Source organism: Neopelma chrysocephalum, unplaced genomic scaffold, assembly GCF_003984885.1.
Source record: "Neopelma chrysocephalum unplaced genomic scaffold, ASM398488v2 Primary Assembly neopelma1_175, whole genome shotgun sequence".
Taxonomy (NCBI): Eukaryota; Metazoa; Chordata; class Aves; order Passeriformes; family Pipridae; genus Neopelma; species Neopelma chrysocephalum.
Window position 1 is genome coordinate 780,820 of NW_020897837.1, and position 13,691 is coordinate 794,510.

General features: G+C 53.4%; 1 protein-coding gene across 1 annotated transcript; it reads left to right on the plus strand.

Annotated features, from left to right (window-relative positions):
- Positions 1-9,952: 9,952 nt before the first annotated feature.
- LOC113976619 (homeobox protein Nkx-2.6-like) lies at positions 9,953-12,734 on the plus strand (the record flags this gene model as incomplete). The annotated part of the gene is made up of 3 exons (XM_027701955.1): positions 9,953-10,040; positions 10,093-10,110; positions 12,170-12,734. Coding segments are annotated over exons 1-3 (671 nt in total), but the record flags the coding sequence as incomplete, so codon positions are not given.
- Positions 12,735-13,691: the final 957 nt, after the last annotated feature.

Here is a 13,691-nt window from a genome sequence, read left to right on the forward strand (position 1 = left end):
AGGAGACTCCAGTCACCTCCTGGAGAGGTGGAGCTGCCAGGGCTGAGTCAGACACATCCCAATGACGCAGGAGCGTTTTCCTCCTTGTCACTGGGAAGGTGGGAATGGCCATCCCAGCCCTGATCCCACTGACACAGGATAACAGGAATGGCCATCCCAGCCCTGATCCCACTGACACAGAATAACAGGAATGGCCATCCCAGCCCTGATCCCACTGACACAAGAATGGTCATCCCAGCCCTGATCCCATTGACACAGGATAACAGGATAGCAAATAACCCCCTGCTCAGATATTTCTGCTAGAAAAAGCTCATATATTTTCCTTATATCCTGCATTTCCAGGAATTTGCTCAGCAGACACCAACAAAAGCCTGGGAGCAGCACATCCCGTGGTGTGTCCAGGCTCTGGCAAGACACACAGGAGTTTTTTTCCACACCCCCTGATGGGCCTGATATGGTTGGATGAATAATCCAGTGATGTTTCCAAATTCCAAGTGCTCTGGCTACCTGTCACAGCCCCTCACTGAGGCTGGAAATGTTGTTTTAATGCTGTAATGAGTTTCTCTCACATCACATTCATTGCCCCCAAGTGCCTCAAATGAAGCAAGTCAACAGTCTCAGCTTTAGGCCACCTTCAACACCCCAGCTCAGCTCAGATATGAGCTCCCAAAATATCCTGGGAGAAGCCAAACTAAGGATGGATTTGGTTGAAGGGAATAAAATGCAGAGATGCTCCTCTTTGGTGAAGAATTTCTGCCTCCCAGCTCAGCTGCAACTTGATTTAAAGACAATTATTGTTGAAACGTCACGAATTTGGGATCCGGGCGCTGTGGCAAAGGGCAGAGGTGGAGCTCAGGGTTCGTTCCTACAGAATTCCCACCTGGCTGGGCTGCTGGGAACGGGGTCAGAGCTTCGTCAGCCCCGGCCCGGCATCGCTCCGCAGGATTTCTCAGGCAGCTCCGGGGCTGCCAGGAAGTGATTAAGAAAGCAAAGGAAACAAAAGCGAGTCCAAGAGCCCCGACCCCGCTCCCCCTCTTCCCCCTCGGCGATTACTCAGGGTCCCCTTGGAAGCCGCTCTTGCGTCAAAGGATGGCACCAGAAAAGGGGGAATCGCCTGGATTCCAGCCCGGATTCCAGGAATCGCCTCGATTCCAGCCCGGATTCCAGGCAGGGAGGGTCGGGGGTGATTTGGGGCAGAGCCTCTGCCCACCCTTGAGAGCTTTGCTCAGTCACTGGGACCCCAGTGCAGCCCCAGAGCTGCCACTGGGATGGCACTGGGCAGCCAGAAACACAAACTGGGCCATAACTTCCCCCTCAAAAAAAATCTTAGGACACTTCAAATCTCATCCTGACCCACATCTCCCAAAAAAACCCTCACTCCTCCCAAAAAAACCACCCTCCGGTGTCACACTCCGCGTTTCGGAGCAACGAGGCAGCCCAAAGGTTGGTTTCTCCCAGTCTTCCCAAAAAGCCGGCGGGATTATCCGCTCCCCTCCCTGCTCGGCTCCTCCCGGGAGGCTCCGCTGTGTTCTCAGCTGGTCCCTTCGCCCCCGGGCCGGGGCACAGCCCGACATCACCCCGGGCTTCCCCCCCCCGACTCCCACCGCTGCTGGCAGAGCTCTAAAGATAGATCCCAGCAGAGATTATCGGGCCTGGCTGTATTAATAGGAGGCAGCTGCTCTTGAAAGAGCCTTTTAAATAAAGAAAGAAACTTCGGTGTATTTTTAAAAGCCTTTTAAGTGAGCAGAGTTCCCCCTCCTCTGCTCTCCGAGCACCCAGGGCATGGCTTGGCCCTGGAGGGTCCCATTTTGTCACCTGCTGGCTCAAGGGCTGCTCTCCCCTCTGTCAGGGGCCAGGACACTCCTCTGCCCCTTCTCCATCCCCAAGGGACAGCGGGGGCAGGTTTGAGGAAGGGGAAGGGGTGTTCCAACCCCCCTGGGTGCTGCTGGGCCAGCTCAGAGCAGTGATGTCCCCCCCAAAAAAATGCCACTGGCAGAGCTGCTTTCAAGGAATCGCAGAATATCCTGAGCTGGATCCACAGGGATCATCAAATCCAACTCCTGGCCCTGCACGGACACCCCAACAACCCCACCCTGTCCCTGTCCAAACTCTCCTGGAGTTCTGGAAGCCTCAGGGCTGTGAGCAAACACTGGGGAGTCCCCTTTGGTGGGGGCAGGAGGAGGATCCCACCCTGGTGCCCCTGGCAGGAGCCATGTGGTCCCTCTGCTCAGGAACATCATCTCCCTCTTGGCTGAACAACGCAGTGAAACCTTGGCTGGGCTGCTCAGCCTGGCAATGAACCCTCCAGCACAGCTCGGGCTCCTCCCAGCACTGCTCAGGCCTGTGGGTACCCTCCAAATCCCAGTTTTATAAGCAGTGAGTGCCCACTTGGCACCTGGGGCAAAAGGGGCTGGATTTGGGAATCAGTGTGCTGCCCTGACCCTGCAGAGGTGCTGGGATGAGCATGGAATCTCTGACTGGGTTGGGTGGGATGGGACTTTAAAAATCATTTAGTTCCAAACCCCCTGCCACGGGCAGGGACACCTTCCACCAGCCCAGGTTCTTCCAACCTGGCCTTGGACACTTCCAGGGATCCAGGGGCAGCCACAACTTCTCTGGGCAACCTGTGCCAGGGCCTCCTCACCCTCACAGGGAGGAATTCCTTCCCAATATCCCACCTAAACCAGCACATGGAATCACAGAATGGTTTGGGTTGCATGGACACTAAAACTCATTCAGTCCCACCCCCTGCCATGGGCAGGGACCATCTTCCACTATCCCAGGTTGCTCCAAGCACCATCCAACGTGGTCTTGGACACTTCCAGGGATGGGGCACCTGTGTCAGGGCCTTCCCCTGTGAGTGAAGAACACCCAGGTGCCCGTGGTTGTTCACAAGAGGTGCCCAAGGTGTGTTTTTACTTCCAAACCCCAAACCAGGGCCAAATCTGTCTCTGTGCCGTGAAAATCAGCCAGGGCAAATCCCATGGGAGCACAAGAAGGGTTATTCCCTGTGGAAATAGAGGCTGGATGGGTGCAAACACTGGGATTTGCCCCCGTGGAAGGAATGATGGAATCTCATCCATCTCCCTCTGGCACAGGGAGACACAGCCCCAGTTTGGGATTGGAGTCGGGATAATCCCGCTCTCCCGGGAACCAGGGGGATGTTCCTAACCCTTAACACACTCAATCCACACACTTGTGCTCTGAAGGAGGTTATTCCTCTTGGCAGCCCTTCAGCTGGAAGTGGAAAATCCCGGCTCAGCAGGAGTTTTTAGGGTTTTTTTTTTAAATAAACTCCAAAAAAAAAGGACGTCACAACCCCCAGCACCAAAAAGGGGCTGCTCTGGGTGAGAAGCAACTCCAGCTGCTCCTGCACGTCTCCCAGCCCCGCTCAGGAAGTTGCTCACAGCCAGTTTATGTGTTTTAAGGGTGGGGAGGTTGACAAATAGGAAATTTAGGACATGTCAGAGCTGATAACACATGATGCATTTCCCCCCCTGCCCTGTGAATTATTCGGGGCTGGTTTTTATTTTGAGCCTTGTCGTGCCTGGGACTGCAGCGTGGGGGCAGCCACAGATGACATCAGAGAGGCAGAAAATTCGGCAATTCTGGGTTTTAGAGCTTATTTAAGGCAGATATTTTAAGTGACGTTTTCGGGCCGGCGTCCAAGAGATCTTTTTTTCTTCAATCTAAATAAACGTTTAAAAAAAAAAACAAAACAAAAGCAAACCAAAGCAAAGCCCAAACCCAAAGCAAGAATTAAACCCCAGCACGTGTGCCAGGGTTTTCCCAGTAAAAATCAGGAACACAGAACAATTTGGGCAGGGCTGGATCCCTGAAAACCACGGAGCAGCTGCTGGTGGGGATGCACGGAGAGAAAGGGGGGCAGGAGGAGCCCCCTTTTTTTTTATGTGAAAATGTTGCAGTTTGGGGGTCAGAGAGGTGGAACTGAGGGGTGGGGGCTTTTTTAAAGTATTTGGAAAGGTTTTATGGGACCTTTTCCAAGAGATCCCTTTTAAATCCCCTCTTCTGTGCAGCTCGGAGGGGGATGGAGGGTTTTACACCCCCCTGGAGGTTGTGGGGGCACAGCTGGGCCCCACATTTGGGATGATCCTTTGCTTCCCGAGCATCCAACAGACCAAATTCCCCCTTTCCCAAGGAGCATTTCCATCCCAAACACTGAATCCCACAATGGTTTGGGTTGGAAGGGAGCTTAAAACATCATTTAATTCCATCCCATGGGCAGGGACACCTCCCACTATCCCAGGTTGTTCCAAGCAGGCCTTGGACACTTCCAGGGATCTTGGGGCAGCCAGAGCTTCTCTGGGAATTCCATCTCCATCCTCTGAGTGGGGCAGAACCAGTTTTTTCCCAGATATATGAGTTTGGGATGCTCCAACCCTGCCAGTGGGAGGGACGGCAGCCCCTTATCCCGCTGGGAATATCTGGGAGCTGCAGGGGGGAGGCTGGAAGGGCACCTCCAGCTCTCATCTCCCCGCTGGATTGATTTATTCCCAATTATTTTGTTTCCAGCAGCTCTTGTGCCACCTGCTGACCGAAGGCTCCCACCACACGCAGCTTCCCCCGGTCCCTCCTTCCCTCATCTCCCGCTCCCCCCGGGGCCGGAAAATCCTCCCTGGGAATTGGGATGAACCCCGGAAACCCCAAAGGTGGGAAAAATCCCACTCCTTGGTCGCCCCTGGAGGGCGGGGAAAGGCTGAACCCCGCGGGTTTCAGAGCTGGGATTCGAGGAAAAAAGGGTGGGATGGGGAAGGTTCCGAAGGGAACATCCTGGTGTGGGATCCCGGGATATTCCAGGCTGGAAAAGACCTTTAAATCAGCAAATATGGACTGAAATCCAACAGTCCAGGTCCCAGTGCTGGGAAGGGGCTGCTCAGCAGGAATCTCTCCAGGGGAGATCCAGCCCAGTACAGCCCAGTAGAGCCCAGCACTGCTCAGTACAGCTCTGTATATCCCAATACCTCCCAGCACTGCCCAGTACAGCCCAGTACAGCCCAGCACTGCTCAGTACAGCCCAGTACATCCCAGTATAGCCCAGCACTGCTCAGTACAGCCCAGTACAGCCCAGTATAGCCCAGTACAGCCCAGCACTGCTCAATACAGCCCAGCACACCCCAGGACAGCCCAGGACAGCCCAGGACAGCCCAGCACACCCCAGTACAGCCCAGTACACCCCAGCACACCCCAGCACACCCCAGTACACCCCAGCACACCCCAGTACAGCCCAGCACAGCGATGCTGCAACGTGCACAGAGTTAGAAACTCGACCGCCAGCTGCAAACCCACTGGATTCCCTCCTTCCCATGGGAACAGGGCGGGAAGGAGCCGGGATGCTCCTCCAGCTGCCTCTTTGAAACAGTGACAGACAAGCCCAGAGAACGCCGTTTTCTGAGCCCCAGTGCCCTCCATCTGCCAGCGCCGGGGGACACTGAATTATTCATGACGCTGCGCCAAAATAATCCCGTCTAAAAATAACTCCAAAGGCGCCCAGAGCACTTTTAACCCCGAGCAGTATTTTTGTCTCCCGGCTGTGACACAGCAAAGCCCTAAAAATCAGTGGTTCCCGCCCGCCCACTGCTCTGGAACTCCCGTGCTGTGGGAGCGCAGGGAGGGGGATTTTTTTCACCCTTTCAAGCCTCATGTTTGGAGTTCGGAGGAGAAGCGGAGCTGCACATCTCGGCTGTCCAAGCAGAGGGCACTGCTGGCTCAGGATTCGAGCCGGGGCTCAGGGGTTTAAGTCAATCCTAAAGTCCTGCTGGCACAGCAAACCTCTGCCTCAGTAGATATCGCTGCAGCAGCAGCTGAGAAACAAAAACCACCTTTCCACTTAATCCCCCTGATTGAAACAGGTCCCCAAAATACCAGGAGTAACAGGTTAAAAATGGTGATAAACCCCAGCTGAAGAGAACGGTGACACAGAGCACCAGGGAAGGGCTGGCTCGGCTCAAAATGCATAAAATGGGGAGGGGAAAGGAGATAAATAGAGATAAATCGAGCCCAGGAGGTACCAGCCTGCCCCATTTTGGGGGGCTCAGCCTCGTGACCCTGCTGCTTGCACTTGTCCCATCCCCCTGTCCTTCCACCCTGCCCGTCCCCGGCAGGGACGTGGCTCCATCCCAGAGCCACAAAGTGGGTTCTCCATGAAAACTTCCGCAAGTTTAATTTCATATTTTCATATTTTTATATTTCCATCCCGCGGATTCTGAAACAAAGCACCTTTTCCTGCTTTCCCACCCCCTTCCCCCTCATGATTATTAGGAAGCCTTGGAGAGGGAATCTGCTCCCCTCACCCTCCAGAGTTCACTCTCTGCCACCACTTCCATTTTCTCTGCCTTTTGTTTTGTTCCGCTGATGAAAAAGGGCAGAAAGCAGCCGGGGAAAAAGCAGAGGATGCAGAAAACCCTTTTAAGTTTAGTTTCAGCTGCATCAAAGCATTCACAAACTCCTTAGAGGTGCCTGTACGTGTGCTCCGTGCTCGCAACACCTCCTGCGTCCACCTCTCTCATTACTCCCTTTATTCCCATTATATCCCAATTATTCCCGGAGTAAATATTCTCATTATTCGAGCCCTTTAAAAACACTTTAAGAACAAAACCTCCCGGCAGGACAGGAGCGCTGGAGGGAGGGTTGGCTGTCCCATGATGCCCCTGGCAGGCAGAGTCGGGTTTCCAGGGCTTCGGATGCTCGTCCGACATCTCATCGGGATCTTGATGCATCCCAGAAATCAGATACCCACAGAAATCCCTCCGTTCAACCCCGCCGGTGGCTGGGAGCAGCTTTCTCCTGATTTCCCCTAACCCGGTTAGGAGGAGCAGTAATGTCCCTGCGGAGCCGTAACCGCATTAACTCCCCGCTCCCAGAGCAGCCGGGGGTTGATGGATCCTCTCCGTCTCCATCCCGGGAATTCCCAAGAGGCAGCTCCAAACGTGTCCACCCCCAGCCCCCCAGGAAGGGCCTGAGCCCTCCTGGATGCCCGGGAAAGCTCCTGGACATGGGACAGGGAGCAGAGCTGGGGCTCCGGGCAGCAGATTTTGGCAGGGGAGAAGCTGTGGAGGCGATTTAGGAGCCTCTTCCCAGCCTCTGGATGCTTCCCAGGCTGCTCTGCCAGCAAGGGAGGGCTGGGGGAGACCCAGGATGGTCACTGATCTGAATTAATTATTTAATTTTATCCATTAATAATGTTATTAATTCATTAATAATTTTATCAGTCACTACCTGTAATATAATATATTATAATATATTATAATGTTATAATATATTATAATATGTTATAATATATTATAATATGTTATTATATACTATTATATATTATTATATATTATTATATATCATTGTATTGTTGTATTTTATTCTTATATTAAAATAGAAAATGATTTTATTAATTCATTCATAATTTTATTAGTCACTACCTGTTACATAATATATTACCATATATTATTATATATCATCGTATTGTTATATTTATTCTTATATTAAAATACAAAATATAATTAATAAAATAAAAAATATATATGATACTATAAATAAATTATATACAATGCTATATATAATAATTAATGATAAATGTAATTAATAGAAAATAACCAATTAAAGACTCGAAATTAATAAACTGCTTTAATCCTGCCCCGCTCCCAGCTGCAAAAATCCATTTCCCTTCACTCCCCGACTCAACCCACCCCGCGCTGCTCCCTCCGCAGGTCCTGAGAGCCAAATCCAACCTCGCCATTAATCTCGGAGTCATTAGGGGAGGATAAAGGTACTTACCCCAATTCCTTCCTGCTCGTCTCGATCCCAGCCAAGCATTTCGCCTCGGCGCCGCCGCCTCCCGCCAGCGACGAGGTGTAAAGTTACCGCCTGTTTTCTGCTGCCTTTCGGTGCTTCCAGCCCCCAACGAGCCATTTAGACGTGGCAATGAATCCAGCCGGGAATTGGGAAGGCGCTGGGCGGGTGGGACAAAGCCCCGGGCTGGTAACTTAATTATACAATAATACCCTAAGTAATCAGACCTAATAATATGTAGAAAATAATATAAGTAACATGCCAAAATACTTAAAATAAAATAATTATTATTATAAATAACAATACCCTCCAAACAGCCCAATTAACCCTTTAGTCCTTTTTGAAGGACTTCACTTGAAGGAAAACTTGAATTCCAGTGCTGCGATTCCTGACCCTGTGCTGGAGAGTCCTCCTGGCATTTACTCCTTCATTTGGGGCTCAATTTTTCGCACTTGGGGGAGAAGGGAAACCCCCAACCCGGACTTTGCAGGGTTTTTGTCGTGTAGGATCATTTCAGGCCGTGGTTTGTCGGGAAGGGAACTGCCCGGGAACCCTGGGAAGGGTTGGGGCTGCTTTCATGAGCTACAGTGTCTCTCCTCCGCTGGATGAGGAATTTTGGGGTCTGGCAAGCAAGTGCAACAATCCAAAAAAGGCAAAAAAAGCCATCTGAGAGGAGAGTGAGTGCTCTGCACAGGGAAGAACCCCCGGAGCAGGGCCTGGGCTTTTATCCCCCCGAAGGGATCCAGCAGATGCTGAAGGGATGTTGCACCAAGAGCCCACAAATTCATCCCCTCCCAGGGAGGTGGGTTCGGTGTTTCCCACGCTGTGTTCAGTCATAATTCCCACTTTATGCTGGAGAACAGGAATCGTGGAATCGTGGAAAGGGACCTTAAAGGCCACCCCGTGTGCAGGGATGGCTCGTGGGGGTAAGTGGGACTAAAATCAGGGAGTACAGGGGCTGGGAATGAACCCGGGTGTTCCACAGGAATCAGGGTCGACCTGAGGGGCTCTGAACCACAGAATCACAGAGTTACTAAGCTTGGAAAAGACCTTTGAGACCATCGAGTCCAACCTGTGACCCGACCCCACCTTGTCACCCAGACCACGGCACAGATCCAGGCTCTGCTTAAACCCCTCCAGGGACGGGGATTCCACCCCCTCCCTGGGCAGCCCATTCCAAGGTCTGATCGCCCCCTTTGTGACGAGTTTCTTCCTAAAAGCAGAGCTTCTGGGCCCTTTTTGTGGCCGAGCCACTGTATTTATTTTCCCTGCCGTCCCAGCCCCTCACTTCCTCGCCTGCATTTGGGTGGTTTATTTATTCAGCCCCCCCTCCCAGCCCGGTTTGGCCGTTCCGGTGCTGCGGGAGATACCGACCCAGCCCAGACACAAACGAGCCCCGGCTCTGTCAGGGCTGTCAGCAAACACCAGCGCCTGAGGCCGGCCAGGAATTTTAATTGAAATCACCGGTCCCCGGGCTCAGATAAGGCCCGGCATCACCCCACGGGGGACCACGAGCCCACCCCGCGCCCCAAACTCGCGCGGGGTGCCCTGGCCCCCCTCCATGCCCTGGCACGGGTGTGCCGGCTCGGTGCCCGCCCGCCGAGGCTGCACTGGGACATCCTGGGAGGGAACTGGGAGGGAACTGGGGCCCGGAGCTGCCCCCGCATCGCGAGGGCTCCTCCGACATCCCCCCACCGCCCGCAGGAGCTTGGTGGTCTGCGCTCCTTATCAGCCCTTATCTCCCGAAGCCGCTCGCTAATGTGACCTTAATGGAGCTAAATCGACTCGATTTGTTTTATTGCGGCTTAGCCCAAACCCCAACAGCCCTTTCCAACCCCCCAACCCACCCACCCACCCCCCCTTCCCGCTTCCCTTGTTTTGGAAACACGGAGGGAAGGGGCTGCTCCTTCCTCGGAGCTCAAGGGGGGCAGCGTGTGGGGAGCCGGAGCATCCCGGGCTGCAGGGAGAGCCCTCCGGGGGACTGTCCCTCCTTTCCCTTCTCCCTGCGAACCCCGGAGACCCCCCCGAGCCCGGTGGGCCGGCGGGGGCCGGGGGTGGTGCCCGGCCCGGCGGCTGCGGGAGGGTCCGAGGCGGGAGCGGGGCTGGGAGCGCTCGGTGGCTCCGGCACCCCCGCACCCCCCGGCCACGGGAGATGCTGCCCACTCCCTTCTCGGTGAAGGACATCCTCAACCTGGAGCGGCCGGAGGCTGCCGGGGGCCCCCGCGCCCCCTCCGGACCCCGCAGCGCCCGCAGCCCCGACGGGGAGGACGAGCCGCGTGAGTGACCCTCGAGGCCGGGGGGGGGGGGGCGGCGGGGCGGGGGGGACCCCGCTAAACAGAGGGACAGAGGGACCGGGGGGACCCCACGGAGCTGCTTTCGTTCTCCTGGAGCGGAAAACCGAGAGCGGCGGAGCCGCTCGTTGCATCCTCCCGCCGCTCCCGGTGGTCCCCGTTGCGGACCACGGCCAGTTTCCTCATTTTTCCCCTTTTTTCTCCCTTTTTCCCCTTTTTTCCCCTGTGATATGTTTGGGGGGGGGGGGGGGTTAGGGTATTTTCGGGGCATCCCGGTGAGCTCCGGTGCCCCAGCGCATCCCCCCTGCGCTCCCGGCGCTCCGGCTGCCCCGGGGGAACGGAGCGGCCCGGGAGGTGGATACAGCTGGGAGAGGGTGGATATAGGATAGAACTGGGGCTTTTTCTGCCCCAAATCGCCCACCGCCACCGTTTCCGATGACAAAACTCCCCGTGTCGAAGCTCCGTGGATTGTCCCCGCTGGGGATCCCGAGGCGCTCCCGGGGATGCTCCGGAGCGGTCCCCGAGGGGGGAACGGGCGTGTTCCCGCTTCTCCCCGCTGCCGAAATCCCGCAAAGCTTCCTTCGCTCGCGTTTCCCCAATTCCCGGCGGCTGCGGAGCGGAGGAACGGGGAAACCAGTAGGAGCAGAGCGCGAGCACTGGGCGGCACTGGGATCCAGTGGGAGAGAGCGGGAGAGGGCGAGAGGAGCCCGGGGTGGGCTCTGTCCGCTCCGCACCTGCATTCAGAGCCCTCCGACATCCCATTTCCCCGCAGAATCCCCTGGAATTCCCGGAGGAATGCTGTGCCAGCCGGGGAACCCGAAAGCATCCCAAGAGCCGGGAAGCGGCTGCCGGGAATGATCCCGGCTGCTGGGAATGATTCCGGCTGCTGGGAATGATCCCGATTTCTGGGAATGATCCCGGTAGCTGGGAAGGATCCCGGCAGTTGGGAAGGATCCCGGCTGCTGGGAGTGATCCCGGCTGCTGGGAAGGATCCCGGGTGCTCCCGTGCCACGCGAAATCCCAGTAAATCCAAAAAAACCGGACTCCTTGGCGTCTTCACTCAGAGTCAACAGTTTTTCCTCCTTCATTCGCAGCCTCCTCGGTTTTTTGGTTTTGCTGGAATTCGCAGGGATGTGGGATCCCCCTTTCCCTGGGTCCTGGAGGTCTGGTTTCCATCCCTCCTGTGCCCCACTTTCCCTGTGCTCCTCAGGCTGGAGCTGCCCAGGGTGGCAGTCCCAAAATACCCCAGGCATCCTTAGGAGGCACCAAAAGCAGCCGTTATCCAGAATTAATAGAACAGCCTAATTCTATCCAAAAAAAAAGGGGGGGGAATTTCCTTAAATTCCCGTTAAACATCTCAGGAAAGTTCATATTAATTTATCAACTATCAGCCTTAAATTTATTAACTTATCAATTTATTGATTTATCAACTGTCAGCCTTAAATTTACCGACTACCAGCCTTCAATTTATTAATCTCTTAATTTATCAACTATCAGCCTTCAATTTATTAACTTATCAATTTATCGATTTGTCAACTATCAGCCTTAAATTTATCGACTACCAGCCTTCAATTTATTAATTTATTAATTTATAAACTATCAGCCTTCAATTTATTAATTTCCTAATTCATCGACTATCAGCCTTAAATTTATCGACTACCAGCCTTAAATTTATTAATTTATAAACTCTCAGCCTTCAATTTATTAATTTATTAATTTATAAACTCTCAGCCTTAAATGTATTAATTTCTTCATTTATCACCTATCAACCTTAAATTTACCGACTACCAGCCTTCAATTTATTAATTTATTAACTTATTAACTTATTAATTTATTAATTTATAAACTCTCAGCCTTCAATTTATTAATTTCTTAATTTATCGACTATCAGCCTTAAATTTGTTAATTTATCCGTTTATCAGCCATCAGCCTTAAATTTATTGATTTATTAATTTATCACCTATATCAGCCCCGTTTCACCTTATTCCCAAGGGATGCCGTTCCCGGTTGAACGGGAACACGCTCTCCCACGGAACGGGGATGGATTTGGGTCTCACTTCGCCGCGTTTTTTGCTTCCCCGCAGGGAAATATTCGCTCACCTCTCCCTTGGAGGGGGAGGAGGAGAAGAAAAGCGCCTCCTGCCCCCCTCCCCGGCCGCGGCAGAGGAGGAAGCCGCGCGTTCTGTTCTCCCAGGCGCAGGTTTTCCAGCTGGAGCAGCGCTTCCAGCGGCAGAAATACCTGTCGGCGCCGGAGAGGGAGGAGCTGGCGCGGCTGCTCCAGCTCAGCCCCACGCAGGTGAAGATCTGGTTCCAGAACCGGCGCTACAAGAGCAAGAGGCAGCGGCAGGACAAATCCCTGGAATTGCGGATGCACCCCCTGCATCCCCCGCGCAGGGTGGCGGTGCCAGTGCTGGTCAGGGATGGCAAACCCTGCCTGGGGGGTTCCCGGCTTTACCCGGCCTTTGCCAGCCTGGCTGCCGGTCCTTATTCCTACGGATCCTGCTACGGCTCCTACGGGGTGGGATTTGGGGGGGGTTATCCCGGGGTGCCCCCCGGTGCCACCCCCGGGAGCGTGGGCATGGCCAGCCCTGCCCAGCTCCATCCCCCGGCACTGCGGGGGGGACTCAGGGCTGGCAGGTGGAGGTGAGGACGATCCAGGAGCCAAATCCAAAGGATTCCCGCCAGCCCCGGGCAGCGGGACAGCTCCAGCACCCTTTCAGCAGAGGGAAAAGCTTGGGAAAAACTCCCTGGAGAACCTCAGGAGAAGCTCCCTGGAAAACCTTGGGAAGAGCTCCCTGGAAAAGCTCGGGAGAGAAGGGGATGCTGCCACCCCAGCACTGAGACTTTGGGGAGCCGAGGACTGAGGGCATCATCTGTTATTTATTATTAAACACAGGAATTTGGAGTCTGGACCCTCCTAGCTCCCAGAGGATTTGCTCCTCCGGGATGCTCCATCAGGAGGGTGGGAACACCGGATTTCTTCCTAAGGACAACTGGAAAACACACGTCACTGTGATTTTTATGGACAGTATTGAACACTCTGAGTCCCTCTAATATTTTGAAATATATTTCTGATTTATATGTCTTAATATCTCCCAGCACAGGTGTCCATTTCTGTCTTTATTATTATTATTATTATTATTAATTATTTGCAAATAAAACCCCAGTTGGTAAAACGGTGTTTTTTCACTCTCGTCTTCCCCTCACTTTGCATTTTGAATTTTTCCATCCGTGGTTTTGGCACCTGAGCCTCAAAAACCTGACTCACATAAAAAAAATTAAACTTTAATCAAATACTAATAATTAATGCAGAAAGATAATCACCTTGTGGTCCAAGCTTGGGGAGCTCTGAAGGTTTAATCCCCTCCAAGGTTTATCCCTCTCCAAGGTTTATCCCTCTCCTTAACTCCTGACAAGTATTTTCAGCTCTCCTGGTTTTTCTTTACTGCTAAAATGGGTTTGAAGGTACATTATGGGGCAGTTCCCAGGATCCCACTGGGGGTTGGTGTCACCTGAATGATCCCAACACCATCCCTGAGCAACCAAGAGGTCCAGGATTCCTAAATCAGGATCCAGCATCAAATGCCTTGATTATATTTA